The sequence below is a fragment of the Periophthalmus magnuspinnatus genome, chromosome 17, assembly GCF_009829125.3.
Source record: "Periophthalmus magnuspinnatus isolate fPerMag1 chromosome 17, fPerMag1.2.pri, whole genome shotgun sequence".
NCBI classification, from domain to species: domain Eukaryota; kingdom Metazoa; phylum Chordata; class Actinopteri; order Gobiiformes; family Gobiidae; genus Periophthalmus; species Periophthalmus magnuspinnatus.
The window spans coordinates 9,155,489-9,176,040 of record NC_047142.1 but is presented as its reverse complement, the minus strand read 5'-3'; the positions used below and the strand labels follow the sequence as shown (position 1 = coordinate 9,176,040).

Sequence of the window (20,552 nt, the reverse complement as noted above, 5' to 3'; positions counted from 1 at the left end):
GTCACTCTCCTGCGCCGCCATGTTTCTCACTGCGCATGCGTGGACAGGGGGCAGGTGAGTGTGGAGACATGCCACTTTAAACACATTTAAACTCTTTATTTACATTTACAGAGTTACGCACGTCCCTTTGTCTCCATTCTGTCCTCCAGCACTAGGACTGTGGACACCCCCGGGGAGACATTGAAACACAGCTGTGTGTCCACCAGGGGACGCTCTGAGCCGCAGATATGGCGAAGCGTGCGGAGGACATGGCGGAGGACACGGAGGACTGAGGCCGCTGTCCCCCGTGTGTTCCGCGGTGACAGGAGCCTGTTCCGCGGTGACAGCAGCGTGTGCGCGACCCGAGAGAAGCCCAAGAGGAGCCCGAGGACCCGAGCTGCCCGAGTGTCAAGATGAGGTGAGTGTCCCCTCTGTCCCTCCAGACAAGAGCCCGGGACAGCGGAGACTAGACCCGGCCAGGGACCAGAGCTTAGCCTCGGCGACAGGAGAGAAAGAGACATTAGCCAGGGAATCGGCGGAGGACAGAGGACAGCTAACAGGCTAACACTACACATGAGCTAACAGCAGTGACAGCACAACTGTAGAGGGTTCACTGTAGTCCTGGTTCAGTCCTGGTTTAGTTCTAGTTTAGTCCTGGTTTAGTTCAGGTTTAGTCCTGGTTCAGTCCCTGGTCCAGTCTCCGGTTCAGTCCTTGTTCATACATCTTTAGTGCTGGTTAATCCTCTTACAAATTGCAGAATAGGCTAAACATGAGCACAACTCAAAGTTCTGACCAGGACATGAAGTCACTTTGCCTCTGAGCAAGACACTTTCTATTGGTGGCCTTGCTCCCTTAGTCTGCCCTGGGACAGCTGTGGTTCCAGACAAGCTCACACAGAGAGAGTAGAGCAAGACAGATTTGTGTGGTCTAACAGCGACAAGCCTCCATGTCACGTCTGCTATTTTGTCCTCATCCCAAAAGTGACACAAAGGCAAGCTCTAGGTCCTTATTTTAGTTTAGACCCAGGTTCCAACCCAGGTTCCAGACCAGTTTGAGACCAGGTTCAGACCTGACCTTGTTTGACCTGGTTTGACCTGGTTCAGACCTGGCCTAGAATTGGTTTAGACCTGGCATATCCAATTCTGACCCACTTCTGATCCAGTTCTGATCCAGTTCTGATCCAGTTCTGATCCAGTTCTGACCCAGTTCTGATCCGGTGGAGATCTGGTTCAGACCTGGTTCAGGTCTGGTTTAGTCCTGGGTTATTCCTGGTTTAGATTTGGTTTAGACCTGGTTCTGACCCAGTCTTCCTCTGTTTCAGGCAGAGTGGATCATGCAGCTCAGTGGGCGGTTCTTGAGGATGTACCGGCTCTGCGGCGGAGGGGGTGTTGCCGGGGGCGGGCCTAAACCACAGATGGGCGTGCCTTTCCCTCATTGCCCGCCCTCAGCGTTATATCATCAGCTCGGCCATGCCCCCGTGCACAGAGCCCCGCCCCAGACCCGGAAGAAGACTTGGAGCTTCATCCAAGACCTGAGTTACGACACGTTCTTCACCATGAAGAGGCTGCTGGAGCGCTCGCAGCGTCCAGACGAGGTCAGAGGGAGGGGCTGGACAAGGTCAGAGAGGGGAGGAATCAGAGGTCAGGGGGAGGGGCCAGAGGTCAGGGGGAGATCAGAGGTGTATGTGTATATATATGTGTACTGTATATATATATATATATATATATATATATATGCATGTGTACATGTTTCAGGTTCTGCGGTGGATTTCTCAAAATCCGTCCAAAGTTTCTCAGAGTCACTTGGCAGTGGCGCTGCAGAGGATTGCTCAGCTGCTGCCAGCCCCACCCCCTGCTGTGGAGGCCCCGCCCTCCTGCGCAGAAACCACGCCCACTGCTTCAGAGGCCCCTCCCCCTGTCTCAGAGGGGGGTGGGGCGAAGGGCAGGAAGCAGACACTGGAGCACCAGGACTTCCTGTCTCTGTGCGACACCATCGTCCGAGATTGCGGCAAATTTGACAACTTCAGCCTGGTTACCTCCCTGTATGCCGCTGCTACTTTAGGTACTACTACTACTACTATTACTACTACAACTACTGTTACTACTACTCTTCTTCGTTTCCTCTCCTTGCCTTGTCTCGTCTGTCCTCAGGTCTTAGTCCGGACTTGTCTCTAGTCCTGGCTCTAGACTCTGAGTGTGTCTTCTCTCCTCGTCTCCGCTCTTTACCTCCTTGCCTCCTCTCTTCTCTCCTGCTTGTTCGTCTCCTTACCTCTACACCTTGTTTCCTCAGGTCTGAGTCCAGACTCGTCCCTGGTTATGGCTCTGGAGTCTGAGTGTGAGCGTCGTGTGTCTCAGTTTAATCAGAAGGACCTGTCCATGGTGTTCAGCTCCGTTATGAGACTGCACCACCGGCCCCACCCTCACCTGCAGCAAGCTCACTTGTCACAACCACACCCGCCACCGCACCTGCCATTGGACCCACAACAGCAATCAGCACAGCACCCATCAGAGCCCCAGACAGAGGTGGGTCATGGAAAGTACAGGTTGCGTTCACATTATAAATGTGATGATGCCAGAGCGGGGGCTATATAACTCTATGGGAGATTCACAGTTTTTAAAGGAATCTCCAACTCTCTGATCCACAAATGTGGAACCTTCTCATTATTTGTTTGGGATTGGGTCCACAAACCTTTCATATTAATCTTAAAGACCTTTCAACTGACAACAACCACGTCTTTGAGGTTGAATAATGGCACCATTTTCTAAATCTATTGTGAAAAAATCATTTGACTTTTGTTTATTTATACAGACAGAGAAGACGTTGAACTTGAAACATGAAACAAAAACTGGCACAGATATAAACCAGGTCAACAAATCTGCAATCTGACAGTTAAAGGGTATTAGGCAAAATATACTTTTTTTTTTAGCTTTCTACCATTTTTTAACATTGTTTCCTCATCAAAAACATGCCTGAAGAGGTTGTAGATGTCATGTTTGAGTATTTAAGCAATGTGTCTTGATATTCAAACCTTTCTTACTCTTAGCAGTACGAGCCTGTACAAGGCTCCGCCCACAAGTCAACATCACCCATGCTGCTCCTTAACAATTCTCTATAAATATAAAAAAGCAGGATACAAAATTGTACACAGCAACTTGACAAACCTGATGTGATGTGCAGTAGTTTCATTAGTGGGATGCACGTTGATTGAGTTGCGATGTCACTCTGAAGGGGGAGAGAGGAGCAAAGGGAGGGGGCACTCAGAGGGTTAAAAAACGAAACTGAAACTTATAAAACATGTTAATATGTTGTTTTTTGGCGAAAATATCAATAAAAAGTAAGGTGGTGATCTAAATTTGTTATGTGTTAGCAGTTAATACCTCATAGATGTGAAATACATTAAATAGCAAATTCCACCTGAGAATTGTGACCTGTCTCGGCTGAGGTTAAACTAGAGGACTCTAAATAAACTGATGTCATGTGTTTCAGGCATGTGCAGCTGCGGAGCAGGGCCCCGAGGCTCCTCCCCCAGTCCAGCGCGAGGCTCCTCCTCCTGGGGTGGCGCTCACAGAGGCCTGTCTCTCCGGTCTGGAGCGGAGCCTGGAGCGAGAGCGCCACCCACAGACACTCTTCCTGCTGCTTGCCTACTACAGGGGGCGCTGGAGAGAGCTACACAGCCAGTCAGAGCACAGCAACAAGGACACATCAACAGCGGGAGCCAATCCAGAACTATTGCTCACAAACAGGTAAAATACCAGGTAAAATACCAGGTAAAATGCCCGGACTGAGCCCGGACTGAGCCCGGACTGAGCCCGGACTGAGCCCGGACTGAGCCCGGACTGAGCCCGGACATTTTTTCATAGGAAGATCCTGCGCGTGGTGAAGCACACTCTGTCATGTGTGAGTACGGTGCGTGACCAGGAGATGGCGCTGTTGGATGAGATGTTGGCGGCGTGCGCAGCCGAAGCGAGTAACCGGAGTCTGGAGCTTATCTTCAGCTCGCACTTGTTCCACCAGAGCCGACAGGAGCGCTTCATCACCCGCCTTGCAGGTGAGAGGCAGGAGCAGGCGAGAGGCAGGAGCAGGCGAGAGGCAGGAGCAGGCGAGAGGCAGGAGCAGGCGAGAGGCAGGAGCAGGCGAGAGGCAGGAGCAGGCGAGAGGCAGGAGCAGGCGAGAGGCAGGAGCAGGCGAGAGGCAGGAGCAGGCGAGAGGCAGGAGCTAACTCTGTGTTTACAGTGCTGCATTTGAGGTAGATGCTTGAAACTCAGTGACAAATTATGAATTTCATTTGCTTCTGACTCCTGTGGCGCTCAAACACACCACATGAATTCTTGAAAGGCATGACGGAAACGTTGGACTAGCGCAACCCCCATAGACTATACCTGTAAACCCGACACCCCTGACGCTGCGATCTCAATACAGCATAACACTACAAGCATAGACCCTGACTCTTTTTCAGACTAACCCCACCCACAGGTCACGACCCCTAACTGTTGGTAGAACTGTTTCAGAGGAGTTGCCGAAAAAGGCAGACAGCTTGAGCCCCAACACGATGGCGCTGATCGCCAAATACGCCGCACGGCACCGCCTGAGAGAGACGCGCCTCCTCGACACAGTCGCTGAGTACCTGCTGAAGAGGGCGGAGCAACTGGACACTAAGGTGACTCCGCCCTTCCTAATTGTGATTTTTGTTTAGATAGGGGGATTCTTTTCAAAGTTCACATTTTAATGACATCCAGGAGCATTTGTCAGAATACTGAAATCTGAACTGATAAACTAATACAACAACCATATGCATTTTAACTTCAGGGTTAGCAGCCTTTCCATAATAAGAGAGGATTTTTTTTGTTTGCAAAAGGATATATAGTACTTAAATAATTACAGCCTTTGTGATTTGATAACTGTGGCCATTCAAATTGTATTTTCGATTGTGATTAATCTTGCAACACAAAGAAAACGGAGTTCTAAAACTCAATGCGGTCTTGTTTGATTAGTCTCATTTTGAACTCTGGTTTCATGTGTAGACAAGGTCAAGTCAGTTCAGGTTTGACTTTAGTCCTGAGTCCTGTGTTAGGAGCTAACCCAGATGCCCTCTTTGAGTCCTGGTGTAGGAGCCAACCCGGATTCCCTTTCCGAGTCCTGGTGTAGATGCTGACCCTGATTCTCTCCCTGAGTTCTGATGTAGCAGTTAAACCTGATGCCTTTCCGCAGGTGATCCAGAGGCTGGTGTTCCCATTGAGTCGGATGAACTATCGCCCTCAGAATGCTCTGGAGCTGTTCGAGCGTTTGGAGCAGGTCCTGGAGCCTAAAGCCTTGAGCTCTCCTCTGGCCACAGTCAACATCTTGATGTCTCTGCTCCAACTGCGCTACTGCCCCCCGAGCCTGCTGCGGGAGGTCTTCTGCCCCGGATTTATCCACAGCCTCACAAGTACGAGCCAGACTGGGGACTGAAAGCGGGGGCTGAAAGCGGGGGCTGAAAGCGGGGGCTGAAAGCGGGGGCTGAAAGCGGGGGCTGAAAGCGGGGGCTGAAACCGGGGACTGAAACCGGGGACTGAAACCGGGGACTGAAACCGGGGACTGAAAAAGTACATCGCTCGACTGAAACCAGGCTAAATGACAATGAGAGATCTTATGCTAAGGCAGTGCTTCTCAATTATTTTCTATTCTATTCACATTCACAAAGCGGGATGATTGTTGGCAATATTTGTCCTCGTCTTACTTTTTGGGTGACTTTCGTGTGTCTCATTACCTCTGTCTATCTCCGCCTTTCTTTTCATCCCTGTTAAAATGTTTTCCATAGTGACTCTTTAGCAAAAGTGTTTCTTGTTCACTGCCCTGTGTCACGATCTGTTCGCTCTCTCCTGTTCTTTGCTGTGTACGCGCCATCTACAGTACTACAAGTGTCATACGCGGAGTCATACCCCATTATTTGAGAAGCACTGTGCTAAGGGTTTATCCACAGCCTCATGGGTGTTAGGCAAGGCAAGTTTATTTGTATAGCACACTTTGTATACAAAGCAATTCAAAGTGCACAGAATAAGAAATAGAAAGATAAAACATTAAAAGAGAAGCATGCAGAATAAAAACCTTTCAGTCATATGCCTAAGCTAAACATAATCGTTTTTAACCTGGATTTAAACATTGTCAAAGTAGAGGTCTGTCTCACATCTTCAGACTGTTCCAGGTTTTAGCTGCATAAAACTGAAACACTGATTCTCCATGTTTAGTCCTGACTCACCAGCAGGAGGTCGGTCCCTGAAGTCCGCAGAGTGTGAGATGATTCATGTGGCACTATGTCAGAGATGTACTTTGGTGCTAGGCGGTGGAGAAACTTGTACACAAGGACACAATGGAACAATACTTTTGGGGGTCAATATTTAATGTGGGTATATTTTCTTTTCACCTGTGGGAAAATTTGGGTTAATTTTTTGTACTGCAATGAGATTTGAGCTGTAGAATTATGAATTTCTATGACTCATTATATACACTAACTACTTAAATGTAGCGTTCTGTTATTTATTGTAGTTCACGGTTTTTGGGTGTTTTTTTTTTGGTTTTTTTAATATTGTACATTTAGAAAACTTTTTAGGGGATAATTCTGCTTTATGGCTTAGTTTCAATATTCTCGTTTATTGCTTATTTATTTCAGCTGGTCTTGGTCTCTGATCTAATCCTGGTCTCTCAACTCATGTGTTATAGACAGTCCGTACCTGGGCATCGTCCGCAGGTACCTGTCTCTTCTAGACTCTGCAGTAGACCTGGAGTTTGAGGAATATTCAGGACCTCGTCTCAATCCTGCCCACAAAGTCCTGATGTTTGACCATGCCTTGACCGCAGACGAGGTCAACCGTAAGTACAGGTAAGACCAAAGACTGAACCAGAGACTATGACTGAGACCTGACCAAGGACCAGACCAGGGCCAACTGTCTACGAGGTGAGCCACAAGTACAGGTGAGACCAAAGAACAGGACCTGGTACTGGACCACAGATTGTATATATCTCTGGACTTATGTATTCCGCTAGTCGCCGTGTTCCAAACAGGAAGTGAGCATAGCCACGACTGTAACTGCTTCTGTCAGGCTCATCATTCGGACCTTAAAGCAATTCAAAGTGCACAGAATAAGAAAGAGAAAGACAAAACATTAAAAGAGAAGCATGCAGAATAAAAACCTTTCATTAGAGAATGAGAGAATTAGAAAATATTTTTTTTTTTAACCTGATTAATCGCATGCTGTGCTAAAGTAAAAAAAACAAAAAAAACATTTATTTTATTTTACCCTTTTATGCTTAAACATACTGTAGTATTCACCCAGTATTATGCTGGTTTGACTTGGATATGATTTTTCTATATATCTGGTTTATTTCAAAATGTTCAAATAAATGTTAAAATACTATAAAAAGACTCAGTATTAGCCTTTTTTTAAATTATTTCTCTAATGTCAACATTCAAATAGGCCTATAGGACTGGAATGTTATTTAACTTTTTGAAGCTGAAACAATTTTTTCCTGTTGCTGTCCTGTGTGGTCTGCTGCTTCTTTCTGTTCACTATGAGACTAATAGAAGGCTGCTAGAGTCCTGGCTTAGTCTTGCTTTAGTCCTGATTCAGGTTTGGTAAAGGTCAGTCCACCTATTTCGTCTAGTTTAGTCCTGGTTCAGTTCTGGTGCAGTCCTAGTTCAAACCAGGTCACTGGTTACTGAACATGCAGGATTTAAAAAATCTCCATAGTTTTCAAAATAAGCATGATTGACACGTGCAGAAAACTACGCACTTTGCCGCTAATAGAGTGCTAATCCTGTGCTTGGACTCATCTCTGTCGCGCTGTCTGCACAGCAGAGCCCTCTTCTCCCTGTCCACCGCACACACAAAGCGAACCCTCCCCCTCTGTGTGTGTATGTGCTGAGAGGAAAAGACGAGTGCAGAGGGGCTCTTTGATACTTTTTTTTTTTTTTGACTGATACACTTGACAAACTAATGAATCGCAACTAATTATTTTTTTAATTAACAATAAAACGTGTTAACAAGCCCAGCTCTAGTTTAAATGTTTGCACTCTATGCCCTGATGTCAGCTGACCAGCTCTTGCTGGATGTGTCCAAAGCCAGGCTCAAGACCAGAGGTGACAGAGCCTTTTCTGTGGCAGCGCCCAGACTATGGAACAGCGCCCTCTGCTTGTCAGATCCTCGTAGCCTTTAACACAGTTTAAGACTAGATTGAAAACCCACCTCTTCTCCCTGGTATTTAATACTAGCTAGACAGGATATCTTGGTGAATTATTTTTCTTTTACTATGTATTGTGTTATTTAGATATTTTTGTTGACTTTTATGTGAAGCACTTTGGTCATCTGAAGTTGTTTTTAAATGTGCTATATAAATAAAATTGAATTGAATATAATTCTCATGGTCGGAATTTCAAAGATGGGATTGGGCTCCAGATTAGCCCCTATAACTGTTAGCCTCGATGAGCTTCATTTGGAGCCGAACGCTGTGGGTGACGTCACACTCCTTTAATCCACTTCTTTATACGTTATTGGCCCTAGTCTAGTCTTTGGACTGGGCCAAGGACTAGACTAGGGTGAAGAACTGAATGGGGACTGAAAGTGGACCAGAACTAAGGACTGAACCAGATCAAACCCAGATTAGGTCTAACGTTCTGCTGTGTTTCAGTTATAAAGGACTCGTGGCGGAGGCTCTGCGGCAGCTCATCGGAGAACAAAGCTACAAACAAGACCAGATCCTTCCTCCAGGGTACTACACAGGTACTAGACCAGGACTAGACCAGGACTAGACCAGGACTAGACCAGGACTAGACCAGGACTAGACCAGGACTAGACCAGGACTAGACCAGGACTAGACCAGGACTAGACCAGGACTAAACTTGGACTTTCTCCGCTTGTGTTGCAGACTTCCTACTGTGGATTGATTCCTCTCGACGTGTTGTTCCGATTCGCTCAGTCAAACCATGTGACCCTTCTGTGAGTTCCTTTGACCCTCTCCTCTGCTCCTGTCACCTTCTCCTCTGTTCCTCTGACCCTCTCCTCTGCTCCTCAGGCTTGGCAACTCGACTCGTCAGGACTCATTCCTGATTTCCAGAAGTTCTCACTGGAGGCGGAGCCATCGGAGGATGCACTTCCAGTTGTGGGCGGGACTTGTCTGCATCACATGACCCCATTTTACAGTGCAGACTACTACCCCGCCCCCAGCAAGGACCAGGAAATCCACAGGTCAGGACCAGGACTTAAGAAGGTCTAAACCTGGGACTGAACCGGGTCTAAAGTTGGGCCAAACCTGGTCTAACCCCTGTCTAAACCGGGGATAAATTGAGTCTAAAGCGGGTCTCTGTTGCAGGGTGGTGCTGTCGGTGAATGATAAGTGGCATTATTGCCATAACTCTCAGGTTCTGGTTGGGTCCAGAGCCATGAGGGACCGGCACCTGCGTCTGCTTGGATACCTCCTCCTGCAGGTACTACACATATATACACCCACACACGCACATACCTCCTCCTGCAGGTACTACACATATACACACAGAAGAGTACCCTACACACCTCCTGCTGCAGGTGTTCTACACAGACACACACCTCCTCTGCTGCACATGGTGTTATACATGAGGACAGTACATACTGATGATTCAAACAGGAGAGACTCTAATACCAATAAAACGGTGAGGGTGGTCAGTCAGTCTACAAGGGTCTGACCCTGTTTCAGAATGAACACATGTCAGATATATGATTATTATTATTAATAATAATTATTATTATTTTATTATCATTGTAATATTATTATTATTGAAAATAGTAATAGTAATAATACAATTATTAGTATGAATTATTATTAATCATTATTATGATATAGTAATAATTAGCTCTTTCTGTCCATCTACAGCTGCCTTACCACGAGCTCGAGAAACTCAACGGCATTGAAGAGGTTAAAGGTTACCTACAGCAGAAACTCACTGACTTGCCCCTGACAGGACCCCACCTGCCTCTGTGACAGGACCATGGAACAGTACTTAACAGTAAAAACATTTGAATGTGTCGACATGGCTCCTGATTGGCTGTGGTTCTGCAGCTGAGCTCTCATTGGACACTGAGTGTTTTTACAGTGCGGTGGGAGCGGGAGCGCATGGGAAATGTCATTATTTATTCAGAGTTTGTTTCTATTGAATAAATCTGTAAAGTTTAAACAGGACAGCGCCCCCTGTCTTTCTGCTCAGTGCTGTCCCTGTGGGGTTTTCTCTGAGTTCAGACCAGTTTTCTGGGTGTGGCCTAGGATACACTAAACTGTTTGGCTCTATACGTAAATACTGGACGTTTTTTAGCCATCTTTAGTCTGTGCAGCTGACCACGACAAGTTTGGAAGCACAAACTGTCTGAACCTGTGCTCTTTCAGACACGAAACTGCCCTAGGACGCTGTGCTGGTGTCAGTGGTACAAATACAACCAATGTTTTTAAATGAGACACGCCCATATCCCCTACGCTCACGTCAAGCGTCATTCTTTATACAAGATACATGATTAGTAAGGTATTATTTAGTTTAGTCCCAGTTTAACATAAATGCATCTCTGCTGTTGGAGATTTTAACATCTTTATTATAAATGTTTCCTTTAATAAAACATGAGCAGGACGCCGCTCCTGTTGCTCCTGACCCTCTTGTCACTCCTGCCGCTCCTGTCGCTTCTGCTGCACTTGTTGCCCTGTCACACAGGCATCTGCAGCTGCTCATACTCGTCCTGCTCCAGCTCCACTTCTGGCTCCTCCCCGTCCAACTGCAGCAGAGAAAAGAGTAAGCCAGATGCCCTCCCATACTACCCCCATGTTTCAGATGCCCTCCCCATGTGTTCGATTGTGTCAGACACATTTGTTCCTCACCAGCTGCAGTTCCCTGGATGTGAACAGCAGGGGGAGCAGAAGTTTACGCAGAGGCACAGTCAGCAGCAGCACGAAGGGAAAGGCCAGAGCCAGAGGAGATGCCATCACGAGCCACAACAATGCCAGACAGGTGATCTGCAGACAGGTGTACAGGTGCAGGCGCCAGGGGCGCACCTGACGGCACAACACAGTAGGTTTACCAAACAGATTTGGGATTGAAATCGGTCTAGAGGAGGATTTGAACTGGTTTTGGACCGACCTTGGTGACGTAGCCACTTTTGGGGTGGTGCTTTGTTGGCATGAGCAGAAGCTGGATGCGCTCAGTAAGCTGGATGCCCTGCAGAGACATGACTCCCATGTACAGGAAGACCCCAAACAGGACCGAGACCGGGATCTGTCTCAGGAGCCCAGCAACCAGCACCGACAGGCCTGGCCAGTCAAAGAGCAGAGAGGGATTAAACGGGCTAATCACAGAGCAGAGTGGGGTCACTTTTTGTACGATTCTTGGACCTCAACATTTCCTCTAGGTCATTGCCTCTCAAATATTTCACACCAAGTTCCACCGAAGAAAACATTGGGCTTTCAGAGTTCAATCAGATCTAAACCAGGTCTATAACACGACAATTCCAGGCCTGAATTGTGGTTAAATTAGGTGTAAAATTTGACTGCATCATTGCTACAGAACCTATAACCAAGAAACTACCCAAAGGAGAAACAAAAAGTGGAGAGATTTGACTCAAAATGAAGCAAGCATTAGACCGCAGTTTGAGAAATGCAGCTTTTGATGTTTAGCACAAGAAAATAGACACAATATTTCAGATTTCACAAGAATCCATCTGGTCCACGCACAGAAAAGAGAAGAGCTTTACAGATATTGCACATGAGATCCTGCAATACATCACTGTTTTTGAAGAACCAAATACATACATTTTAGCAATATTTATTTATAAAGCCACTGTTTAAATAAACAGTGAATGTCAAATGTAAACAAACAAGTTTCAGTCTTAAACGAGCAACAAAATTGTAGCACTGTCACACAAAATAATTTAGTATAATGTATCAAAAATACTCACAATAATATTGTATCACCAAATGTATTATTACAATATATCGATAGTGTGATATTTTAGCACACTCGACTACATACTAAATACTACATAGTACATACTCTGCATGAAACATGCAGCAACAACACATCTTAAAGTGTGTCTGTCAGGCTTTGATAATTCTGTAATTTTTTATTTTTTTTTTTACTTCATTTGGTGGGATTATACATGTAAAAATATCTTGAAAAGTAGTTTTATTTAGAGAGTTCCTTAATGATGACCTCAGACTGGGAGAATTCTGTCCAAACGTTCAGCACAATTTACAATTTTCAACAAAATAAAGGTATTTTCTTACATTTTTATTTTTCAGATAAAAAAACTATGTACATTAGAAGAGTTTTGGCCCGATGTACTATATGGTTGCTAGGTAACAGTTGTGAAATTCCCCAGTGTGATGTCATATGATTTCCAACCAGGAAGTAAAATTTGAAACATAAAAGATGGACAAACTGGAGAAAAAAGTAAAATCTTTTGTAAATTCCTAAATATAGGTCGAACCTGTCATATGCACTATAAGCATGAACTTTAGCATGGGCCCTGTTGGACCAATGAGGATCACAAACCTCTAAACAGCCAATCACAGACTCACCGACGAGCAGCGCCACCACGAAGCCTGTGACCCTCTGCTCCCTCAGCATGGGGCAGAGTTTCTCTTCCAGTGGGCGTGATTTCTCTTCCTGTGGGTGTGGTTTCTCTTCCTGTGAGTGTGGTTTCTCTTCCTGAAGGAGGGACTTGTCCACTGGTAGTGGGCGGGGTCTGTCCTCCTGCGGGGGACGGGCCGGCGCAGTGATTGACAGTGCGTTGGCGTGTGTGACGGAGCGCACGGTGGCAGCCGATAACCACGGCAACCCAAAGAGAGCTGAGACCCCGCCCACCAGCACAATGATGAGAAGGTCAACATGGAAACCAGTGCCCTTCACCACACGCTTGCTCACGATCAGCCTGAGACCAAGACCAGGACTTAGACCAAGACTTAGACCAGACCAGACATTAAAGACCAGGATTTAGACCAGAGACCAGACCAGAGACCAGACCAGAGACCAGACCAGAGACCAGACCAGAGACCAGACCAGAGACCAGACCAGAGACCAGACCAGAGCCAGATTAGACCAAGGAAACCAATGCCCTTCACCACGCGCTTGCTCACAGTCAACCTGAGACCAAGACAGGGGTTAGACCGGATTTATAACCAGACCAGAGACCAGAAACCCGGGTTAGACCAGAACTAGAAATCAGAAACCAGAAGAAGTGAGAGTTTTTAGACCAAAGTGATCTAGACCAGAGCTAGGATCCTGGTCAAGTTTGGACTCACGCAGTGATCTGGGACTCCATGAAGAGGAGGATGAAGACGAGGAGGGCAGGCAGAACGCTCGCTGCCGCCATCCATAGTGGGAACTCTCCCTGAGCACCAAGGGGAGGGACCAACCATGAACGCTTCTGAGGAGATGTCACCGCCACGCCACTGGGCACGCTCAGTTTCTGCCAACACACAGCCAATCCCAAGAGAGGGATAGTTAGAGAGGCTTAGTCCTGGTTTAGTCCTGGTTTAGACCTGGGTTAATCCTGGATTAGTTGTGGTTCAACCTGGTCCAGTCCTGTTTAAGTCCTGGTTTAGCACGGGTTCAGACCCGGTTCAGACCCGGTTTAGTTCTGGCTTAGTCCTGGTTTAGTCCTGTATTCCTGGTTCAGTCCTAGTTTAGTCCGGTTTTAGTCCTGGTTCAGTCCTGGTTCAGTCCTGGTTCAGTCCTGGTTCAGTCCTTGTTTAGTCTTGGTTCAGTTCTGGTTTAGTCTCGGTTCAGTCCTGTTTTAGTTCTGGTTCAGACCTGGGTGTAAATGTCTTTGATGCTGTAGTCGACCAGGACCATGATGAAGATGGAAATTGGGACTCCGAAGTCGCCAATGGTCCTCCTCAACTGCAACAGAGTTTAACATCAGATGCCCTCCCTGGGTGTCAGATACCCTCCCTGTGTCTCAGATTGCCTCAGATGCCCTCCCACTCTCACCTGTCCAGGGAATAGTGCAGAGTTCTTGAGTTTACGCAGGTAGAAGGCACTGAGGTAGGTTCCAAGCATCAGGAGCAGAGACAGCAGCGCCGTGTTGGGTCGTGTTGTCCCAGCATCGACGCCTCTGGAGTGGCTCGACCAATCAGAGGGCTCTGTGCTGTTCGACGCATCGGAGAGTGCCGAGGAGTTCCACCAATTAGAAACCTCAGAGGTGTTGTCACGGACACAACCTGTCAGAGGGTACTGCAGGAAGATCTACCACAGCGAGAAAAAAAAAAAGTTTTAACAAGGATCTGAACCGATCTAGAGAAGGATCTGGTTCAGTCCTGGTTCAGTCCTGGTTCAGTCCTGGTTCAGTCCTGGTTCAGTCCTGGTTCAGTCCTGGTTCCGTCCAGGTCCCGTCCAGGTCCCGTCCAGGTCCCGTCCAGGTCCCGTCCAGGTCTAGCAGAGGATCTGAGCAGGTTTTGGATCTGACCTTGAAGAGCTTGACGAAGGTCTCGTAGATGAAGATGAGAGAGATGAGGACAGAGAAGATTTCTTGGGTGAAGCGAGAAACATGTCGCACCAGAACACTCCCCTCCAACGCCACAGTTACCACGACGATGACCATCAGCCACAGCCCCACCCACAGCCGCGCCGTCAGGTACTCCACATCCAGCACCTGGCAAAACTACAGGAGCAGTCAGGTGTGCCCCTGTGAGGACCCCACTCATAGCCACTCATAGCCACTCTGCTACAGCTAACCACTCTGCCACAGATAACCACTCTAAGTAACTTTCCTGGTGTAGAGCCCAACATCTTTTTATCTCCAAGGTGATGTTATTGCTTTTCTGAATGTTCTGCAATATGGTATTAAACTGTCTATCCTGCATTGTTTCAAGTATAGGTTTTTATTGCCCAAACGCCCCTTAAAAACTGGTTAATGTGTTGCCTCTTCACAGATCTGACCTGTAACATCTGCTTTTCCCCATGAAGATAAATATGTTTAATGCCATATTGTGAAAACTTCTAGGCAAAGCAATAATGACACCATGGAGACAAACTGATGGTGAACATTCCAACAGAAATGTTACATAGTGAAACTTTAACCAAATAAAGGATGAAATCTGGAGGCTTCTAAACACAATATTTACAGGTTAAGTGTAGTATTGATAAAAATGAGAAATAGTTGGATATTTTTTGGCATTTTGATTTATTAATGCCTCTATATTTGTTGCACAGTCCAGAGAAAGATCACTATTATCAAAATATCACTGCGATTATTTTTTACTACACTGATCCACTACTAACCACTTTGCTGCCCCCCTCCCCACCTCCTCCGCCCACCGCCACCCCGCCCCCTGCTGGAGGAGAGGTAACTTACGTTATAGAAGGCCTCCTCGAACACGAGCAGAGGACCAGAGAAGCCGACGATGAGCAGAGGCTGAGCACCCACCACGGCGAACACCACGCCCTGCAGCGCCGTGGCAATGATCAGCTCTGACACGCCCATCAGCCCGTCTGTCTTCTCCCCTGAAAAGAGACACGCCCATTTGAGACACGCCCATTAGAGACATGCCCATTAGAGACACACCCATCAGCCCGTCCATCTTCTACCTTGAAAAGAGACACGCCCACAGAAGACACACCCATCAGACACCCCAATCAAAGACATGCCCATCAAAGACCAGCCTCATCACCCTCATCCCTGATTGGCTCTTTGGTCACTATGATACTCGTGGGATTCCAAATATGGAACTGAGCTCCAGATTAGCCGCTACAACTGCTAGTCTTGATGAGCTTCTTTTGGTGTCAAACGCTGTGGGTGATGTCATACACCCTCAATCCACTTCTGTGCTCTGGGTCCAGGTCCAGACTCACCTAGCAGACCTCCAAAGGTGACGGCGGGCGACAGAGCAGCAAAGTAGATGAAGATGATGGCGGCGACACACTGAGCGTTGAGGGCATCGGTCAGGTCAGAGGTGTACTGAGGGTACCTGCGTCTGACATCCTTAAGGAGCCCCCCGAACAGGGTCCCCGAGCGCCGCAAGGGGTCAGAGGGAGGAGCCGAGGGGGAGCAGGGCAGAGACAGGTCTGCGGACACATGGGGAGAGCGGGGAGAAAGAGAAGAGATATGGTAAGTATGATTTTTACAAAAAAAAAAAAAACGGTTCACCATAGACTGTAGAAAGAAGTGGACTGAGGAAGTGTGCGGTCACCCACAGCGCTCGACTCTATATTATCACGGCTAACTTGTAGCTTGCTAACGGAAGTGCCCTTCAATAGAAAGTGAATTGGAGCCAGAGTCATGCTCACTTCCTGTTTGCAAAGGGGGAGCTAGCAGGTTAGCTATGTCCAGAGATATATACAGTCTATGGTTTCACTACATTAAATTCAGAACTTATGTGGTCCTTTCTAAAGTTTTATTGCTTTTATTATTCAAATATCTGATGCAGTGGCCATCGTGGGACCCCTGTGGTTCAGGTTGCTACTGAAACCTTTTATCGGGCCTCTCCAGCGTCGGCCATTTTGTGACTGTAAGTTCTAGCCCTGGCACCTTCACATGTGACTCAAACAGGAACTTTAGAGCTTCAGACCAGGTCTGAACCTGTAGCAGATCAAAGTGAAAGCTGTTCCTGACCTTGTTCTTTGCTGTTGGATTCTCTGTGAGTTTTGGTGAAGTTTGGCTGATCCTCGTGGTCCAAAGTCTGGATCAGGACCCTTAGAAGGTCCTCTGAGTCCTGAGTCCGGGACACGGCCTCTGCCGGGACCTGCAACAGGTTCAACAAGGATCTGAACTGGTTTAACAAGAGTCTGCAACAGGGTCAACAAGGATCTGAACTGGTTTAACAAGAATCCTAACTGGATCCTAACCAATCTAGAGAAGGATCTGACTCAGTTTTGGAGGTACCTTGTCCATCAGGAGTGAGGCGAGCGCTCTCCCGGTCTTGAAGTGGTTCTGATTTGTGGTTGGTCCCAGACTCAGGACTAAGACCTGGACCGGGACCTGCAGCACTGCCTGGAACAAAACTGGCTCCTGGAGATGGACCAGCGCCACTACTGGGCTGCGCAAGGGACTGACAGCACCTGGAACACACAGACTTCAGCTCGGCCTCAGCACAGTGGGACTTTGTGTGAAAGAAGATGTGAGGTACCAGAGAGGACCAGAGCTGCCCGGTTCAGACCTGAGTCCAGACCTGAGTCCAGACCCTGGTCCCGGTCACTGTGTTTCTGTAAAAAGAAAAAGAAAAAAATAGTCTTTACAGATTAAATTAAAACCATGTTACTTTTCTGCAGCGAGGCCAGACTGAATCCAGAGCAAATCCAGACTGAGCCCTCACCTTTCTTCCTCGGTTTCCATTCACTTCACCCATGTCTTCATTACTGAAAACACAAAACAAGACTAAACCAGGACTAAACCAGATCTAAATAGCAGAACTAAACTAGGTCCAAACCAGGACTACACCAGATCTAAACCGGCCCTAAACCAGGACTAAAAGTGGTCTGGACCTGTGTGGCAGCAGTAGGGCCCTCAGGACTTGGTCTCGGTCTTGGGCTTGGATCTGGTTTGAAGTCTCCAGTCGGTCCACCAGAGTCTCCATGAGTCCGGCCCAAGTCCTGGGACTGAGGTCCAGCAGCAGCAGACCTGTTTGAATCCGTTAGAGCCTCAAAGCCAATCATTGCACAGAAAAAATACAAACAAGACTACAAACATGGAGGATGTTTAAAGAGGGGGTATTTTACTTCAGTGAGGTATTAGCTGCTAAGACATAACATATTTAGATCACCACGTTAACTTTTACTGTCTTGAAAATGCTATATATTCACGGAGAATTGTCCTATTCGAGCATGGTTGACGTACACTAAACTAAAGTGGAACTACAGCAGGATTAAACCAGGACTCACCTGCAGACAGGGTCCGGAGCAGGTCCTGGGTCTGGTCCTCGTTCAGACCTTGGCTCCACTGAGTCCGCGGTCTCCACTCCAAACCTTCATCATCATCATCGCACCTATCACTTACACAAGGACACTATGTTTACTTGAGTATTCTGGGATGGTAGGGCATCTGACACACAGGAGGATGGGAGGGCATCTGACACACAGGAGGATGGGAGGGCATATGACTGACCTGTCAGAGCTGGCCCTGAGCTCCTTCAGCTCCACAAACATCTGAAAAACACAAAACAAATACTTTATGAGACGCAGGTGCCATTTTGAATCCTCTTTTGTTTAAAGCTGGTTGTGTCACTTTTCAGGGGGGAGGTCCACCATCTGCTCGTCTCCTTGGATATGTCATTACTTTGCCTAGAATGTTACATAGTATAACATTAACCTTTACCATCACCACGGAGACCTGCAAGTGACACCACCAGGCCAAGGGACAGGTCAGATCTGTGGAGAGGCAAGCCCGCTCACAGTGAGAACACATGGTTTTAAGGTTTTTGTTTGTTTTGTAATAACAACATCTATAAGTGAAGACATGCTAAATAAAAATGCCACACTGTGTAACTTTCCAGGTAAAGTTATCTCCATGGGGATGAGCAGGTGGTGGAATTCAACTGATCCAAATCCAATAAAACTACAAAAGAGTGAAGTCACCGGGCGCCCACCAACCACAGGCTCACCAAGTCTAACCTTCACCTTTACATCTCTAACAGTGCTCTCAATCAGGATGGAACTAGGACTAATCCAGGACGAAACCAGGACGAAACCAGGACGAAACCAGGTCTAAACCAGGTCTAAACCAGGTCTAAACCAGGTCTAAACCAGGTCTAAACCAGGTCTAAACCAGGTCTAAACCAGGTCTAAACCAGGTCTAAACCAGGTCTAAACCAGGACTAAACCAGGACTAAACCAGGACTAAACCAGGACTAAACCAGGACTAAACCAGGACTAAACCAGGACTGAACCAGGACTGAACCAGGACTGAACCAGGACTGAACCAGGACTGAACCAGGACTGAACCAAGTGTAAACAGGACCTGAACTAATAAAAAAAACTCTTACCTGAGTGTGAGAACTTGTCTGGTCCCACATCTCGATCAAAGTCCGATCCTGATCTGCTCCTGGTTTGATCTGAGTTCCCCTCTGACACCTGAGACCTGGATCAGACCTGGACTAAACCTGGATTACCACCACATCTCATCTTTCTCACTTTCTTTAATCACTTTCCCACAGAAACTCCAGCGCTGCTCCTCAGACTGTAGTCCTGGTCTGGATTCCAAAGCCCGGACTTGATCTGGTCCTGGTTTTGGTCCTGGTTCTGGTCCTGGTTCTGGTCCAGGTCTTTGATTCTGAGGCTGTGAAGTGGTGGGAGTATCAGGATATTTGCAAAATGTGAGTCTGACTCCCAAAGTCTGACTTAAAGCTAAACCTGAGGCTGACAGGAGCACAGTGACAGGAGCACAGTGACAGGAGTGACAAGAATGACAGGAGCACAGTGACAGGAGTAACAAGAGTGACAGGAGTGACAAGAATGACACAGCGTCAGGTGGGAATGGGACCAAACCAGGATTAAACCAGATTTAGACTGGGTTTAAACCGGATTACAGCTGCTTCTGTAAAATGTTTAAGTGAAACCCCCAAATTTCTCTCAGAGATCTGACCCAACCACAGGGAGGAAGTGCCTTGCTCAGAGTCACAGCGGTTTACAACAGTAACAGCATAGATCTGGGGTATAAAGTGTGACTGATGTTTTTTACTCTGTGATATCTGTGACTCTGACTCAGCTGAGTTTCAGTGTCTAAACACTGAATCTAAAAGAAATGTTCTGCTTAAAGCCACAGTGTGTCAGCGTGCATGTATCTCCACAAAAACTGACTCTTATTTGGGCCTCCTCCTGTTTGTTTCCATGGAAATGTTGTTCATTTGGCTATAATATGATAATAATAAAGTATTAACGTGCCATCACTAGAAAATGACATACTGTAGCTTTAAATAAAAGTGTAAAAGCAGCGTTTCACTCCTGACCTTATGAGAAATTATCTTTGCATCAAATGTGATCAAATTTAGCCTCTTGTAAACCTCGTACATTATTATGTGTCTGATGATGTGATGATTACATTGTACTTGAAATATCCAAAAGGTAAATTCATAAATGTTAAACTTGATATTCCTATTAGTGACTAGACCCCAGAACTCACTGTATTACAGCACAAATCTGCATTTGATTCATTAGTTCATTAGCTGTATTACATCTTATTTGCCTATAGAATATGTGACGTCATCTGAAACACAGCAGTATTGTGTTTGATATTACACATGTACATGTGTAAGTCATATTATAATGTCCTATATCACAGACATGTAAATATGTTAATGAGGAGATAAAACACGTACCTGTGCAGGTGTGCTCCTGTCAAGGGCAGGTGTGCTCCCGTCAAAGCCACTGCCACAGGTTCACTCTTTATATGAGCCCGGCCTTAAACCGGCCTAAACCAGCCCAGCCCTGGTGTAGACCTGGTGTAGACCAGGTCCAGACCTGGTCTAGACCTGAGTCTGTGAGAACCCACGGTTTGGGCCGGTCCTGAGTAAATATTGTTGCTTCAAGTTGAATTTACACTAAACAGACCAAAGTGTTATTTCACGGATTTAAGAAAAACACAGGATTAGGCATTTG

The 20,552-nt window shown here is 46.8% G+C and overlaps 2 protein-coding genes across 3 annotated transcripts; one reads left to right on the top strand and one right to left on the bottom strand.

Moving 5' to 3' along the window:
• The first annotated feature begins 11 nt into the window (after positions 1–11).
• Positions 12–10,621, top strand: fastk (Fas-activated serine/threonine kinase). Of its 2 annotated transcripts, XM_055228772.1 has the most exons (15): positions 12–54; positions 150–397; positions 1,302–1,574; positions 1,735–2,041; positions 2,270–2,502; positions 3,467–3,723; positions 3,841–4,028; positions 4,489–4,637; positions 5,189–5,405; positions 6,677–6,836; positions 8,642–8,733; positions 8,879–8,949; positions 9,026–9,198; positions 9,323–9,437; positions 9,860–10,621. In XM_055228772.1, the coding sequence occupies exons 3-15, from the start codon at positions 1,314–1,316 to the stop codon at positions 9,965–9,967; spliced, it is 2,331 nt and encodes a 776-aa protein (XP_055084747.1). In that variant the 5' UTR covers positions 12–54; positions 150–397; positions 1,302–1,313; the 3' UTR covers positions 9,968–10,621. The 2 variants fall into 2 exon arrangements, with proteins under 2 accessions (XP_055084747.1, XP_055084746.1); XM_055228771.1 differs by having other exon boundaries at positions 51–397.
• On the bottom strand, positions 10,548–19,201 carry slc4a2a (solute carrier family 4 member 2a). Its single transcript, XM_055228769.1, has 18 exons — positions 18,941–19,201; positions 18,064–18,104; positions 17,841–17,944; positions 17,445–17,580; positions 17,276–17,318; positions 17,090–17,165; positions 16,846–17,021; positions 16,576–16,705; positions 15,816–16,028; positions 15,319–15,467; positions 14,431–14,625; positions 13,956–14,210; positions 13,776–13,865; positions 13,265–13,431; positions 12,542–12,894; positions 11,106–11,275; positions 10,847–11,020; positions 10,548–10,743 (listed from the first exon to the last, which is right to left on the bottom strand). The coding sequence occupies exons 1-18, from the start codon at positions 18,968–18,970 to the stop codon at positions 10,675–10,677; spliced, it is 2,571 nt and encodes an 856-aa protein (XP_055084744.1). The 5' UTR covers positions 18,971–19,201; the 3' UTR covers positions 10,548–10,674.
• Positions 19,202–20,552: the final 1,351 nt, after the last annotated feature.